General features: G+C 44.1%; 1 gene segment (V, D, J or C); it reads left to right on the top strand.

Annotated features, from left to right (window-relative positions):
- Nucleotides 1–5,086: 5,086 nt before the first annotated feature.
- Nucleotides 5,087–7,885, top strand: LOC130707580 (immunoglobulin heavy variable 4-39-like). The segment is given in 3 exon segments: nucleotides 5,087–5,156; nucleotides 5,241–5,558; nucleotides 7,737–7,885. Coding segments are annotated over 3 exon segments (534 nt in total).
- Nucleotides 7,886–14,810: the final 6,925 nt, after the last annotated feature.

The following is a 14,810-nucleotide window of genomic DNA, read 5'->3' as shown; positions in this document are numbered from 1 at the left end:
AAAGAACAAAATAGACAAAAATGATTTTTTAAAAAATGGGGGAAAAAACACAGAACAACAGAAAAACAAAGTAAATATACAAATATATGTATAAATAAATATGTTAAAAACCAAAAAATATCCCCAAAGAGTAAATTAAAATACTAATAAAAATGACAAAACAAAACAAAAAAACAGAAATGACAACAAAATGAATAAAAACATAATAAAAAATAATAGTAATAATAATGTTTTCCTAGAGCCTCATCTCTCAGTGTCCTTGCCCCTGCCCTGAGCCAGGCCCACCTCTGCCTCCACAGGAGGCCCTCCAGTGCCTCTGGGCTGGGCTGTGGACCTGCTGTGGGCCCCATGGGGGCAGCTCAGACTCTGCTCTGGCCCAACTCCCACGTGTGCTGCCCCCAAAGTCCACAGCTGCCAGAGCTAGACCGTGCTCATTTGTGGGAACACTCACTGTCCATTCAGACATTCCATAGACGTAGGATCTACAAAGCTGATCGCTGGGATTTAATCTGCAGCTTCTGCAGCTGATGGAAAGGTTTTTGATTCTCTTCCTTAGTCGGCCTGCATCTGGGGCTCAGCTGTGGTTTATCCCCACCTCTGCATGTGGGTCACCCACAGGATTCTGCTCCTGAGGCTGCCCTGGAGCACCTGGGTCTCCTCAGGGTGCAGAGGTAGCACAGCTGCTTGGATCCCAGGAGCCCTGGCAGCCCCATGTGCACAGGGAAGCCAGCAGCCATAAGTGGAAGATATATGGCCCTAGTGGGGTCCTTTTTGAGAGCCGCATGGCAGGTGTGTGAGGGCCAGCTCTGGCAGGGCTTTTTCTAGTGCCCAGTGGAAGTTGCACAAGGGCCAGCCCTGGCAATGCTTTTTCTATTGCCTGGCAGCAGGCGCCAGCATGTGGGGAGAGAGAGGCTGCAATGGTGGCTCCACCCCCTGCGTGTGACTCAGCAGTAGCGCCCTGCTTCCATGCCAGTCCGGTTTTCCTCCATAAGCTCTCCCTGTTGTGGATTTCCTCCCTGCCGTCCCCTCAGGCCATCTCCCCACAGCCAATAGCAGTCCTTGCCCTGGACTTGCTCTCTAATCCCCTTGCTCCAGCTCCCAGACTCCATGCACACCGGTGAACACACGTCCCAGTCCAGAGCAGGTAGGGACACGGCACAGGCGGTCTGTGCAGTTTTCACTCTGTCCCATCTGCCACAGATCGGCAGTTACACCCTCTTCTGACAGCCTCAAATGTTTCCTTTCTGTCCCAAGTGATTTCACCATTGGTGAGGGGGCTTCCCCAGTTGCAGGAATCTGTCTTCTGCTTCAGCCCCTCACCCCCTCTGGGGTGCAAGCCCCATGCCGCTTCCTCTCCTCCTCTTTCTCCCTTCTTTCTTTCATCCTACCCAGTTATGTGGGGATCTTTATAGTCCTTTCCAGTGTCCAAGCTCTTCTGCTAGTGTTCAGCTGGTGTTCTGTGAGGGTTGCTGCACCTGTAGATGTGTTCCTGATGCATCCATGGAGAGAGAGGAACTCCACTTCCCCTACCGCTCCGCCATCTTGGAACTCCACCACTGCTAATTCTATTGCTCTTTTTTATGATGAGTATGTTTACTTTGTAAGAAGCCACCACTATGTCTCCCAGGGTGCACCCCGTTTTGCATCCGCACTAGCAGTAAATGGACCCCCTGCTGCTCCACATCCTCCCACTGTTTGAGGTTCTGATTTGGGTCACTCTAGTAAATTTGCAGGGATTTGCCCTTGTTGTTTTGACTTGCATGCCCCTGTGACATATGTTCCTCCATAGCTTTATTTGCAACCTGTGTGTCTTTTTGGTGAGGTGTCTGTTAAGGATTTTGGCCGATTTTTAATAGTCTTCTCTGTTTCTTAGTGTTGAGATTAAGACTTCTTGGTATATTTTAGATAACAATCAGATATAATAGACATGTCTTTTGGAAGTATTTTCTTCCAGTCTGTGGCTTGTCTTTGGATAAAGTTCTAATGTAAGTGGTTTCATTTCAAACTTCATAATTATTAGGTGTTCCTCCTTCAATGAAAAGTGAAGTTAAATGAACTTTAACTGCCTAAACAATGGGGAACTTTTTGTGTGAACATATGACAGTAGACTCAAAGGCTTCTATCAGATATGAGGATGGCATGGGTAAATGGAGGCGGGATTTCTTCAGAGATGCTCTTCTGGAAAAACAGAAATGGGCCAAAAGACACCCCCTCTTGTCTTGCAGATGAGAACTATGCTGCACATCCACAGAGACTCAGATCCTTGATGAGAAGAGTGAGATTTCATCAGTTAGAATGACCATTTTCTAACCCTAACTTTTACCTGTGGTGGATCTGAAGCTGTGAATGATTGTTACTTAAATGATTCTATGGTTTTCACCATGGCTGAAAATGAAAGCAATGCTTTTTTGAACTATCATTATTACTTTTAGTTTATGTTGCTCTAGAGAAGAGATTGACAATTGCAATTCAGTAACACATATACATAACTTTGGCTTATACCTCTTAAAACTTAGCCACCACTTTTGCTCATAATAAGTGAGTTTCATCTACATCCCTCACATTTAAAACTGGATTCTAAGTGGAGCTATAGGATGAAATGTGAGGACAGTGAATCTCTGTATATTCAGTAACATCTAAGGCAAAAAATATAATATCACTCAGGGACACGGCTGTTTTCCAGTACATTTCATGTTTCTTCTTTTCCCAGCGATTCCAACAAAGAAGTTAAATGTCCTCAAGCATCTGTCCTCAACTCTCTTTAAGTCCACACCCCATTCTGAGTTTATGCTCTGGAACATTCATAAGGATAAATACAGAGGCCATCAGAGGGACCTGTCCTTGTGCTCACCGTGAAGCCCACCATGATCTTTCCTTCTCCCTCCCATCACACTCTGGGTGTGAGCATCACTGGTAAACTGCAAAAGAATATGACTTAAATCTCACCACTACTTTTTACCATCCACCTTGGTCATCTCTAATGGATGTTCACTCCAGCATTATAATATGATCTAGTCTCCAGATATAATTGCCTCCACTTTTCTCTACAAAAGACAAAATGACAAAATAGCTTTTTTAGTGCTTGTGGGCTAACACATTTTTCCTAGGGGTAAACAGACCCTAACAACACATCCCCAAACATAAAGACACTGGTTATAATTCCTTCTATGTGAACATGAATTTGTATGGGTCTCCTCCAGTCCACCAGCTCATGAAGGCCAGGTCAGATGCTAGTGCATCTGTTCAAATGCAGGCCCTGCTTCCACCTGGTGAATAATGGGCTCACCTGGTTCTAGGTGTTGGACGCCATCCTTCCCCTCCCCTATCCCACAGCATATCAGCTCACTTTTCAGGTTCAGACGAGAGGGTCCAGACTTGTCCTGTGATTCTTGCCCATCCTGCTTTAGTTGACTCTCCTATTATCTACATTCAGGCAGGCTGACTCTTTATTATTTAATTTTCACTATTGATATTATCGAAAAACCTAGAAGCAATATGATATATTTTGAACTCTGTTCATGAAATAGTATGGAAGAAAGAGCTTTTCATAAACAGCAGGTTCTACATCAGTCAGTGTACAGGTGAGAACACTGGGCTGAGGGAGAGCTGACCTGCCCCAGTCCTACAGGTGTGACACCTCAGGGCAGGAGTAGACCAGTGTTACATGTAAAATGGTGTCAGTCAGATATGGGGACTGACATTGGTTTTTTCTGGTTCCCAGGGGAGATAACACCACTGATGACACTGATGACAACATTCAACACCCCTGGCAAACCCACTATAAATTTCAGACAGACCATCACCATCGTGATCCCCGATTTACATCCTTGCAGACTGAAATGCAGGTGGTGAGGTCACATCCTCAGTGCCCACAGTGAGATGGGATGGAGCTGTGCTCTGCTCTCCAGCACCGCTTACTTATATGACCTCAGGCACAGTTCCAGGACTCACTGACCCAGGGACTCGGGAAAGCTGCTCTCAGGTGGACTTTTCAAGGGAACCTGCTTCCTGAGATGGGAGCTTTCCTCTGACCATGACGCCCTCATACACTGCAAGCCATTCACTGTGAAGGTTTACTTCCAAGAATCATGCGTGTTCTCTCACCGAGTACAGTGGGAACTGTGTTGCCTGAGCTCCAATGTCACTGGCAGTGACAGAGTTAGAAATGAACACTTCTAGAGGGAGTGAGTCTGTGCACTGTGACCAGGTCACCTGCCCAGCATATTGGAGTCCGAGGAGCCTCCCGTAGCGGTCTGTTCTTAGTCCTTGGTAGCCATGGGGATTCCTCAATGTCCACCCTCAGGGAAGGAGCCCTGAAGCTCATGGTATTTCTGCAGACACTCACTTGTGCACAGGAAAAAGGCAGGACAGGCTACTGGCCAAGTCAGCAGTGCTGAGAACCATGATCACCTCAGCAAGAATGACTACCTTGTCCACAAATACACTGTGTGTTTAGTTGTTATGAATAAATCCACCTCCAGAGCAACTCTTGATCATATTTAAACTGTTTCAAGTGAAGAAATGTTCACCCAAGTTAAGGGAAACACGAAGTCCTTTGTGAATTATGGTAAACATTAAATTTTACCTAACTCTGTCTGAATTCAATGTGATTATTACATGTGTGGTTGTCTCAAATACTTCCATATCCAGGAAATATACATGAGGTAATGCAGAAAGGAAAAAACAAGAGTCTGAGTCTGACAACTTGGAAGACCCTGAATGTTTCATGCGTATTTATGTGAAATATATACATCCATGGGATTAAAGTCTATTCCCCAAATCTGCCATTAATCTTTGAGCACAGCTGATTTCCTGACTAGCCCTTCAGCCTCATTTCATTCCTGGACAAAGGGTCACCCAGGCATCAGGATGGGGACCCCAGGTGGGGGCTGAGTTCTCTGAGGGCACAGCCAGCACCCTGCTCACGGGGGGATCCCCAGATACAGGGACATCCCTTCACTACTTGATGCTTTTTATAAAAAGGTCCCTCCTATATGCAAATATCCCCTTAGACCACAAGGTAAAAACAAAGTACCAGTTCACTTAAATACGGGTTTCTCCTCATGCTTGAAGAGATTTTCTGGGCTTGATGAATCTCATCTGCAAGAAGATGAATCCACTGTGGTTCTTCCTCTTTCTGGTGTCAGCTCCCAGAGGTGAGTGTCTCAGGGATTCAGCCATGAACCCATGGGGAAGCTGCATCTGAGCCCATGAGTCAACGTGGTTCTCTCTGTCCACAGGCGTCCTGTCACAGGTGCAGCTGCAAGAGTCGGGACCCTGCCTGGTGAAGCCCTCCCAGACCCTCTCCCTCACCTGCACTGTCTCCGGATTCTCATTAACCAGCTCTGGTGTATCCTGGGTCAGACAGCCTCCAGGAAAGGGGCTGGAGATGGTTGGTGTGATGGATTATAGTGGAATCACAGTCTATAACCCAACTCTTAAGTCCCGGCTCAGCATCACCAGGGACACCTCCAAGAGCCAAGTCTATTTATCACTGAGCAGCCTGACAACTGAAGACACCGCCGTGTATTACTGTGCGAAAGACACAGTGAGGGGAAGTCAGTGTGAGGCCAGACAAAAACCTCCCTGCACGGAGGCCCGTAACCACCAGGGGGCGCGCAGGACCCTAAGAAGTACAGGGCTGAGGCCTGCAGCAGGTGCAGAGAGGGGCTGGGAGGCAATTCTTGTTAGAACCTCTGCTTTCCTCTTCCTGCCCAGGAGCTCCACCAGAGACCCTGTTCTGTATCCTAATGTTTCATTGTTGTGGATTATGTTGTGTCTAGAAAATTTTGTGTGCATGTACATATTTGCTTACTATTTATTTTTATTATAGTTGTGTATATATATAGCCACATGCACACACACATATAATACTCAAGAATTAAGGTTGTTTTTCATTTCTTTATTTATCTTTTTCTCAAAGGAACTCAGAACAACCCTGCGGCTAACCATAAGGTTCAATTTGAGCCTGAAGTTCGTGAAACTTGTAAATATCCTGAGAATGCACATGAGATTTTTAAACAGTATTAATTGTTGCTTTGTTTTTGTACATGTGGAAGGAAGAGACATACCGTCCTGCTTTCAGGCAACCTGCACAAACATTTTGAATTCTGCAGCAGGCAGTGTTATAGACTCTGATGCCAGAGTGCTCCAATACTGCACATGCAATGATCCTCACTATTCACAGATTCCATATCTGCAAATTCACCTACTTCTAGCTGTTATGAGCACCCCAAAATAAACACTGTCATTTTGTGCTCATTCACGGACATTAACAATGTGGCCCGTTGCTTGAATCACCCAACACACCCATACACACACACACACACACACACACATTCCCAGCTGAGATCAGTCAAGGTGATGCTCCCTTTTCTTGTTTCAACTCCCGTCATATAACTGAGCACTTTCTGGGGTCAAATTACTGCCATGCTTTTCACATTTCTGGGATTCTTGGCGATTGTTTAAGGTAGTCACAGGCCTAGGGCTGAAGAACAGTCTAGTGTCCCTACGTACAAATGGCTGTGAGTGGACATAGGGAAAATATACATGAGAGATCAGCTTCATTCAGGCATGAGTTATATGGCCATGGGTGGTGAAAATGATACTCATGTTTCCAATATAAATCTCATCCAAACCAAAAGACAAAACTCGCTGCTGCATATGGGATGCAGCCTTGGAAGCTTGGCTTAATTCCAAATACAGCATGGCAAGTGGGGGCTTATGGCCAAGAAGAGGGTGGGGTGGAGTGGACTAGAAATTATTAAGAGAAGAAATACAGCCTAAGGGGATTCTGGTTACATAGACTCACAAGGATTCTTGCTAAAGAGAGACCAGGGTGATCAAATACCGTGTGTGCGGTAGGAGGTTTGATGGATTTGATCAAATACTGAGGGTGATCAGAATTCAAGGGTGGGAGATACTCAGTATTCTCACTTAGCAGGGGTCTTGCCAAAACCTCACCATGCAAGTATAAACACAGAAGCCCACAGGTCAAGACTAGTTGAGAAGAGCATTACAAGGAGCCTGTTGGATAAGGGGTGGTCAGGGGTCTTTGCCACACTTAAGAAGTGTAATAATGGACATACAAGTAAACCAGGGATGCACATGGACACACAGAGAAAAGACCATCTGAGGATTCAGTGAGAAGAGGTCCATCTGCAAACAAACGAGAAAGGCCTGAGAAGGACACAACCCTGCTGACATTGTGACCTTAGACCCCTAGCCTCCAGGCCTGAGAGGAATACATTTCTGTTGTTTAATCCACCCAGTCTGTTATTCTGTAATGGCCACACTAGCCAACTAATACACCTATAATATAGACACAGATAGACATATATGGAAATGTAGGTATCATATTGGAAAAGAAACATCACCCATTCTTCAGAGGTGACATGAAGCTCTGTCCACCCTGGATCTCAGCCAGCACCCTCCTCCAGAGCCCTAGACAAGGACCAGCCATGACCATCTTTATATGGAAACATGCTTCCTACCTGCACATCACACCCAGGCTCAAGGGGAAAACACAGCACCTGTGCTACTCAGAGTCAGGGTTCTCATCTTCACTGACATAACTCTCTGAAAGTCAAAGCATTAATCAAAATGAACATGAAAACCTTCTGGTAATTCCTCCTCTTCCTGGCATCTCTCAGCTGTGAGCACCTCCTGGGTCTGAGGAAGGTGGAATTATGGGTGACATCTGCGAAGTGGGTGTCTCATGGTTTCTCCTTTCCCAGGTGTCCTGTCCCAGGTGCTGGTGCAGGAATCGGGCCCAGGACTATCGAAGATCCTCTCCCTCACCTGCTCAGTCTCTGGATTCTCCATCACAAACAGTGCTGACTGCTGGGACTGGATCCCTCAGCCCCCAGGGAAAGGGCTGGGGTGACTGCGGTGCTTTGGTTCTGGGAATAGCACAGCATACAACCTGTCTCTCCAAAAATGACTCTCAACCTCCAGAGAAACCTCACAAATTCAGTTTTCCCTGCAGCTCAGCTCCGTGATGCCCTAGGACACAGCCCTGTGTTACTGTCCCAGGAGGCTCAGTGAGAAGTCAGGGTGAGTCCAGACACGACCCTCCCTGCAGGGGCCGCTCCAACCACCAGGGGGCGCTCAGGGCCATCAGCACACAAGAGGACCAATTTCAGGGCAGGTGCAGCGGATGGCATGGAGGGGTTTTCTCTCAGAAGCTGTGGTTTTTCCCCTGGATCATTGCCGCCCCTGGAAGCCTCATCCACAATAATTCCAGGGAATTTTCTTGTCTCTATCTAAACTTGAGACTTTTTTCATGGAGTCAGGCTTGTCTGTCTTTCTCCATCTATCTTTGGATGAGCCGCACAGAATTACTTCTTCATGAGGCCTTTATTTGAAGATTAGGTCACTACTTTCTGTTATTAGTTGTCAAGTTTTTAATCGTTTAATGACATAACTAATTTTTGCTGTTGAACTTTATATCTGCTTTCCACCATCAGATGGATTTCCAATTCCTCTCATCCTGAAAATCTCCCCAGTCCTGTTTGATGCAATGCCTTTCACTTGAATAATATGAGTCATGTTTATATTCAGAAATGGATGTCCATATAGCACTGCAGTCATTCTCTCCCCAGAAGACATTTTGAAATGTCGGGATACAGGTTGGGCTGTAACATGTGGGCTGTGTTGCCTGTACCTTGTTATCTAGTGTGGAGATTGATAACAGATAATTAGATAAACTACAGAGACAGATAAAAGGGAACAGAAACAGGTATATGCTAATCATATGGAAAATAACCATAAAAACTGACTACATAACCCATTTTTAGTGCGTGGTAAAGGCTCAAATGTGTAAAGATGATACAAGCACCCGTATGAAGTTATTCGTATCAACATAAATTTTCAAACAATTTTTGTAAATAGTTTTCAAGCTCACTTCTCAATCCCATGGTGAGTGTCTGCTTTTCTCTCTAAGAAATCGACGAATATATTCCAATTGGCTGCCATTGGCATTCCTTCCAGCAAGCGGATGAGGGGCCTTTCGCTTACAGCATCCCCAATATTTGAATTTCTTATTATTTTGTGCTTTAACTGTTGTAATAAGTGAGCAGCAGTATCTCAACATCGTGTTATTTTATGTATCCCTAATGAAGAATCTTGTTAAAACCTTTTATCTCTTCTTTGTGGAAGTATCTTCATATCACTGGCACAGTGTTCATTATTTTCATTTTTTGTTGCTGTTGTTGAGCTGTGAATTTGCTGTATATTCATGATACAAGTCCTTTATAAATATGATATAAGAAAGCACATTCTCCAAGTCTGTGCTTTAATTCCCTTATCAGTGAAGTTATTGTTGCTGTTTCTCTTGTTGTTTTCAGGACACAATTTTTAATGGATACAGAAAAATTACAAATTTATTTTGTGAATGATTTTTGGGATATTATACCTAAAAATTCATCATGAAACTCAAGGATACCCATAATTTCTGTCACTTCCTTACGCCAGGCCACATTCATGGATGGAGGGTTAAGTCCACCTTCTTGAAGGGAGGATGACCATGATGAGTTACCTGAAGTTATTCCTTAAGGGAGATTTATCCTACCTTCTGCATTAGATATATTTATTCAATCTCTTTATATAAGTATGAATCAAGTTATTTGTTTCATACTTTGGGTGAAGGTTATATACTAAGGCATCTTCTATGCTCCTGTAATTGTTACCACTTGTCAGCCATGGGGAGCTCTTTCAGATTGTCTCCTGTATCCCCTTGAAGGGCCCCCGTTCATTTGTGTGAACACTTCCTTACTTTCCAGGGCTACAAGAATCTGCAGTATAATCATAGGTATTCTCTTCTCCAGCCCCAGAATTAGCCATGCCTCCGATGAGTTGTGGATCCTTTTCTGGAGAATAGTATTAGCAACCAGAAGAGTGGGTATTAGGATACTAATGCTGGTGTCCTGTCTACTGGGGGCATTGAATCGAGACCCTATAAGCAACAGACCTTGGAAATATATCTGTGTGCACTACCCCACGTATACCCACACACGTCTGCAACTACCTCTGTATCTCACCTTCAGACCTGTGTTAAGGTAAATGTGAGAGCATTCTTACATCTCCGATCCTAGTGCAACATCACATGGGTAAATCCAGCCTTTCCCCCCTTGCTTGTCTGTTACTTTCCATCCAACAGTGAGAAGACTGGCTCCACCGATGCCACCCAGCTACGAATTGTTCAGTTCCACAGGTACAGTAGTATCACAATTCTTAGCCTGACTCCTGATGGAAATACCATTATCCACCAGGCTCTAGTGCTTATGTGCAGTGGCTTAGAACTTAGCCTTCAGACTCCACTCATTTCCAAAGTCACTTAGGTTAAACCCCATTTTCCCACCTTCTTCAGACATGTTAATTCATAGATTCACTATAATATTAGATATCATCTATACAGTGTGCATCGTTCCATCCTTGCGTCTCTGACTTATAAATGAAACTTATATTTATATTCAATAAGGTTCACTCTTTCTGCTATTACTTTATATATTTTGATAAGTTCATAGTGCAATGTTTCCACCACTGCAATTTCATAGAAAAGAATTTCACGATCCTTAAATATTGTCCATGTTTCACTTATCAAAGACCTTCTCCCAAATTCCTGCGAAATGCTCATCTGCTTGCTTTATATACAGACTTGCCTTTTCCCAAATGCCAAATAGGTGACATTGAATGTTTTCAGGTCGATTTTTTAATTAGCAATATGCATTGAGGATTCCCTCATGTCCTTTCATGGTATAATAGTTTAATATTTCAATTGCTGAATACAATTCCACAGCATGGATACATCACGCATTGTTTATCTACTAATTTATGGAAGAACTTGTTTGTTGCTTCCACTTTATCTCAATACTAAATGAATATACTACAATAATTCATGGGCAGTCTATGATGGAGATATAAGTTTCAAGTCAATTAGGTCAATGTTACGAGCATGACTTCTGGGATCTTATATTAAGCTCTGTCTTGGTGTGTAAGTGACTGCCCTGAGGAAGGGCTCTGATGCAGGGACCACTCAGCTGTCCCAGTCCTCTTGCTGAAAGGAAGTCAGAGCCCAAGCAATGTCCACACGAGGTGGACACAAAGCCCAGCCCTCAGACCTGGCTGAGCACCCAGCCTACAGTCAGGGTCACCCTCCCTTACACGTGAGTGTGCATCAGAGGAGCAGATCCTGCAGCTGAACTTGTGCCTCTCACAGTGACCCTGCATGGGGCAGGGTGGGCTTCTCCTCCAGGCCCTCCCAAAGCAGACACGGTGTACAAAATAAAGAGCTGCTGTCTGTGGAAACTGTCAAGGTTTGTGGCAGGGTTTTGTGCATCAGTCAACATCTGGAACATTATTATTCATTTCTGCGTGAGATCCTATTTCACCATTTCATATGTGGTAAATATGTGGCACAGTTGGACTGGATGAGGGGACAAAGATCACACTGCAAGTGGAGATGCTATGACACAGTGCAGATCCAAGTCCAGAGCCAAGGTCTTCCTCCCCATGATACAGGAGGACCTAAGAGCTCAGGCGGGAATCCTGGGCTGTCCCAGGTAGGAAGACACACCTGTGTGAATAGAGTGGTAACACCATCTGATTCACACTTTAGCAGGACCACGCTGACGCTGGTGAGGTAGTCAGTTAGGAGACATTGGGGCACTGTTACACCTTAACCACACTCGACCTCAAGGCATCTATTTCTAGTTTAATCTGGTAGTAGTTTTTATTCCATTCAGCAGCCTATGTCAGGATTAATATTCTTATTCTTTTTTATTCTGTGAGCATTTGTCTCTCGCCAAGATTTAAATTTGTTGCTGTCTTTTAGTTCTATAATTATCTGTTATATTGGTGAGATTTTGATAATGTGCCACTTGTCCCATTTTGAGGTTGTTTTAAGAACCTTTAATACGAAGCATTTTCTCAGCTTCTCATCTCTCTGCATCTCCAAGACGAGTATCAGCTTTATTGTAACACCCAGAAACTGGAAACAATTCCTATATCACGCATCAGCTTAATAAATAAACCAATCATGCTATGATCATTCTTTAAATTCCACCTGTTATTAAAGCCAAGGATTCTTGATACACACAAAAACATGATAGTATTCACAACTATTTGTGCTGAGGAAAATAAGCCATAACAATAAAAACACATATAATATGATCCCACTTTTATAAATTCTAGAAAATGAAAAATAATCGGAAGTAACAAGGGAAGATCAATGGTTATGTGGGGACAGGATGGAAGGTAAGAAGGGACAGGAAGGAGGAAACCCGGAAACTACTGAAAATAATGAGAGGAATTGATCTGTTCTCTCCTGATAATGCTGATGCCTACGTCAGTATTTATCAGAGTGCTCATTCTGAGTTTGTGCGCTTTATTATATGTCGATCACCTCATTAAAGTAATTACAAACAAAGAAATGCATGACTTGGAAGGAAAGGACTGAAGGAAAGATACAGAAACATAAGAGACTCTTGAAAATACTTCTCATGAACCCTGATTCTCTCCATGTATTTTAGGTAAACACTAGAAGAGAGCAAAGTCATAATGATCCCATTACAGGAGGGGGATCTGCAAACCTCACCCGGCAAGTCCAACTCTGTCCTGGAATAGGTTCAAGGGAGCAGCCTGGCCCAGAGCAGAGGGGCAGATGCTGGATCTAACGGTCACCCCATGTTTATCCTTGGACACTCCACAAACCCTCTATACCTCTGGGTGTAGTTTACACCTCTAATATGAGGGTAAAAATGACAGCTACATCACAGGATGTGTGTGCATATATAAAATGACATATGCAACAAAACAGCTTAATAAATAAACCAGCAACAAAAAATGAAAATAATGAACACTGTGCCAGTGATCTGAAGATACTTCCACAAAGAAGAGATAAAAGGTTTTAAGAGCATTCTTCATTAAGGATACATAAAATAACACGATGATGAGATACTGCTGCTCACTTATTACAACAGTTAAAGCACAAAATAATAAGAAATTCAAATATTGGGGATGATGTAGAGTGAAAGGCCCTTCCTCCGCTTGCTGCAAGGAATGCCAATGGCAGCCAATTGGAATATATTCGTCGATTTCTTAGAGAGAAAAGCAGACACTCACCATGGGATTGAGGAGTGAGCTTGAAAAGTATTTACAAAAATTCTTTGAATATTTATGTAGATACAAATAACTTCATACGGGTGCTTGTATCACCTTTACACATTTGAGCCTTTACCACGCACTAAAAATGGGTTATGTAGTCAGTTTTTATGGTTATTTTCCATATGATTAGCATATACCTGTTTCTGTTCCCTTTTACCTAATTATCTATTATCAATCTCAACACTAGATAACAAGGTACAGGCAACACAGCCCACATGTTACAGCCCAACCTGTGTCCCGACATTTCAAAATGTCTTCTGGGGAGGGAATGACTCCAGTGCTATATGGAAATCAATTTCTGAATATAAACATGAATCCTACTATTCAAGTGAAAGGCATTGCATCAAACAGGACTGGGGAGATTTTCAGGATGAGAGGAATTGGAAATCCATCTGAGGGTGGAAAGCAGATGTAAAGTTCAACAGCAAAAATTATTTATGTCATTAAATGATTAAAAACTTGACAACTAATAACAGAAAGTAGTGACCTAATCTTCAAATAAAGGTCGCATGAAGAGATAATTCTGTGCGGCTCATCCAAAGATAGATGGAGAAAGACAGACAAGCCTGACTGCATGAAAAAAGTCTCAAGTTTAGAGACAAGAAAGTTCCCTGGAATCACTGTGGATGAGGCTTCCAGGGGCGGCAATGATCCAGCGGAGAAACCACAGCTTCTGAGAGAAAACCCCTCCATGCCATCCTCTGCACCTGCCCTGAAATTGGTCCTCTTGTGTGCTGATGACCCCGAGCGCCCCCTGGTGGTTGGAGCGGCCCCTGCAGGGAGGGTTGTGTCTGGACTCACCCTGACTTCTCACTGAGCCTCCTGGGACAGTAACACAGGGCTGTGTCCTAGGGCATCATGGAGCTGAGCTGCAGGGAAAACTGAATATGTGAGGTTTTTCTGGAGGTGGAGAGTCATGTTTGGAGAGACAGGTTGTATGCTGTGCTATTCCCAGAACCAAAGCACCGCAGTCACCCCAGCCCTTTCCCTGGGGGCTGAGGGATCCAGTCCCAGCAGTCAGCACTGTTTGTGATGGAGAATCCAGAGACTGAGCAGGTGAGGGAGGGGGTGTTCAATAGTCCTGGGCCCGATTCCTGCACCAGCACCTGTGACAGGACACCGGGGGAAGGAGAAACCATGAGACACCCACTTCGCAGATGTCTCCCCATAATTCCACCTTCCTCAGACCCAGGAGATGCTCACAGCTCAGAGATGCCAGCAAGAGGAAGAATGACCAGAAGGTCTTCATGTTCATTTTGATTAATGCTTTGACTTTCAGAGAGTTATGTCAGTGAAGATGAGAACCCTGACTCTGAGTAGCACAGGTGCTGTGTTTTCCCCTTGAGCCTGGGTGTGATGTGCAGGTGGGAAGCATGTTTCCATATAAAGATGGTCATGGCTGGTCCTTGTCTAGGGCTCTGGAGGAGGGTGCTGGCTGAGATCCAGGGTGGACACAGCTTCATGTCACCTCTGAAGAATGGGTGATGTTTCTTTTCCAATATGATACTTACATTTCCATATATGTCTATCTGTGTCTATATTATAGGTGTATTAGTTGGCTAGTGTGGCCATTACAGAATAACAGACTGGGTGGATTAAACAACAGAAATGTATTCCTCTCAGGCCTGGAGGCTAGAAGTCTAAGG

Source organism: Balaenoptera acutorostrata, chromosome 3 (genome assembly GCF_949987535.1).
Source record: "Balaenoptera acutorostrata chromosome 3, mBalAcu1.1, whole genome shotgun sequence".
Classification (NCBI taxonomy): domain Eukaryota; kingdom Metazoa; phylum Chordata; class Mammalia; order Artiodactyla; family Balaenopteridae; genus Balaenoptera; species Balaenoptera acutorostrata.
This window is presented reverse-complemented; position numbering and strand designations above follow the sequence as displayed.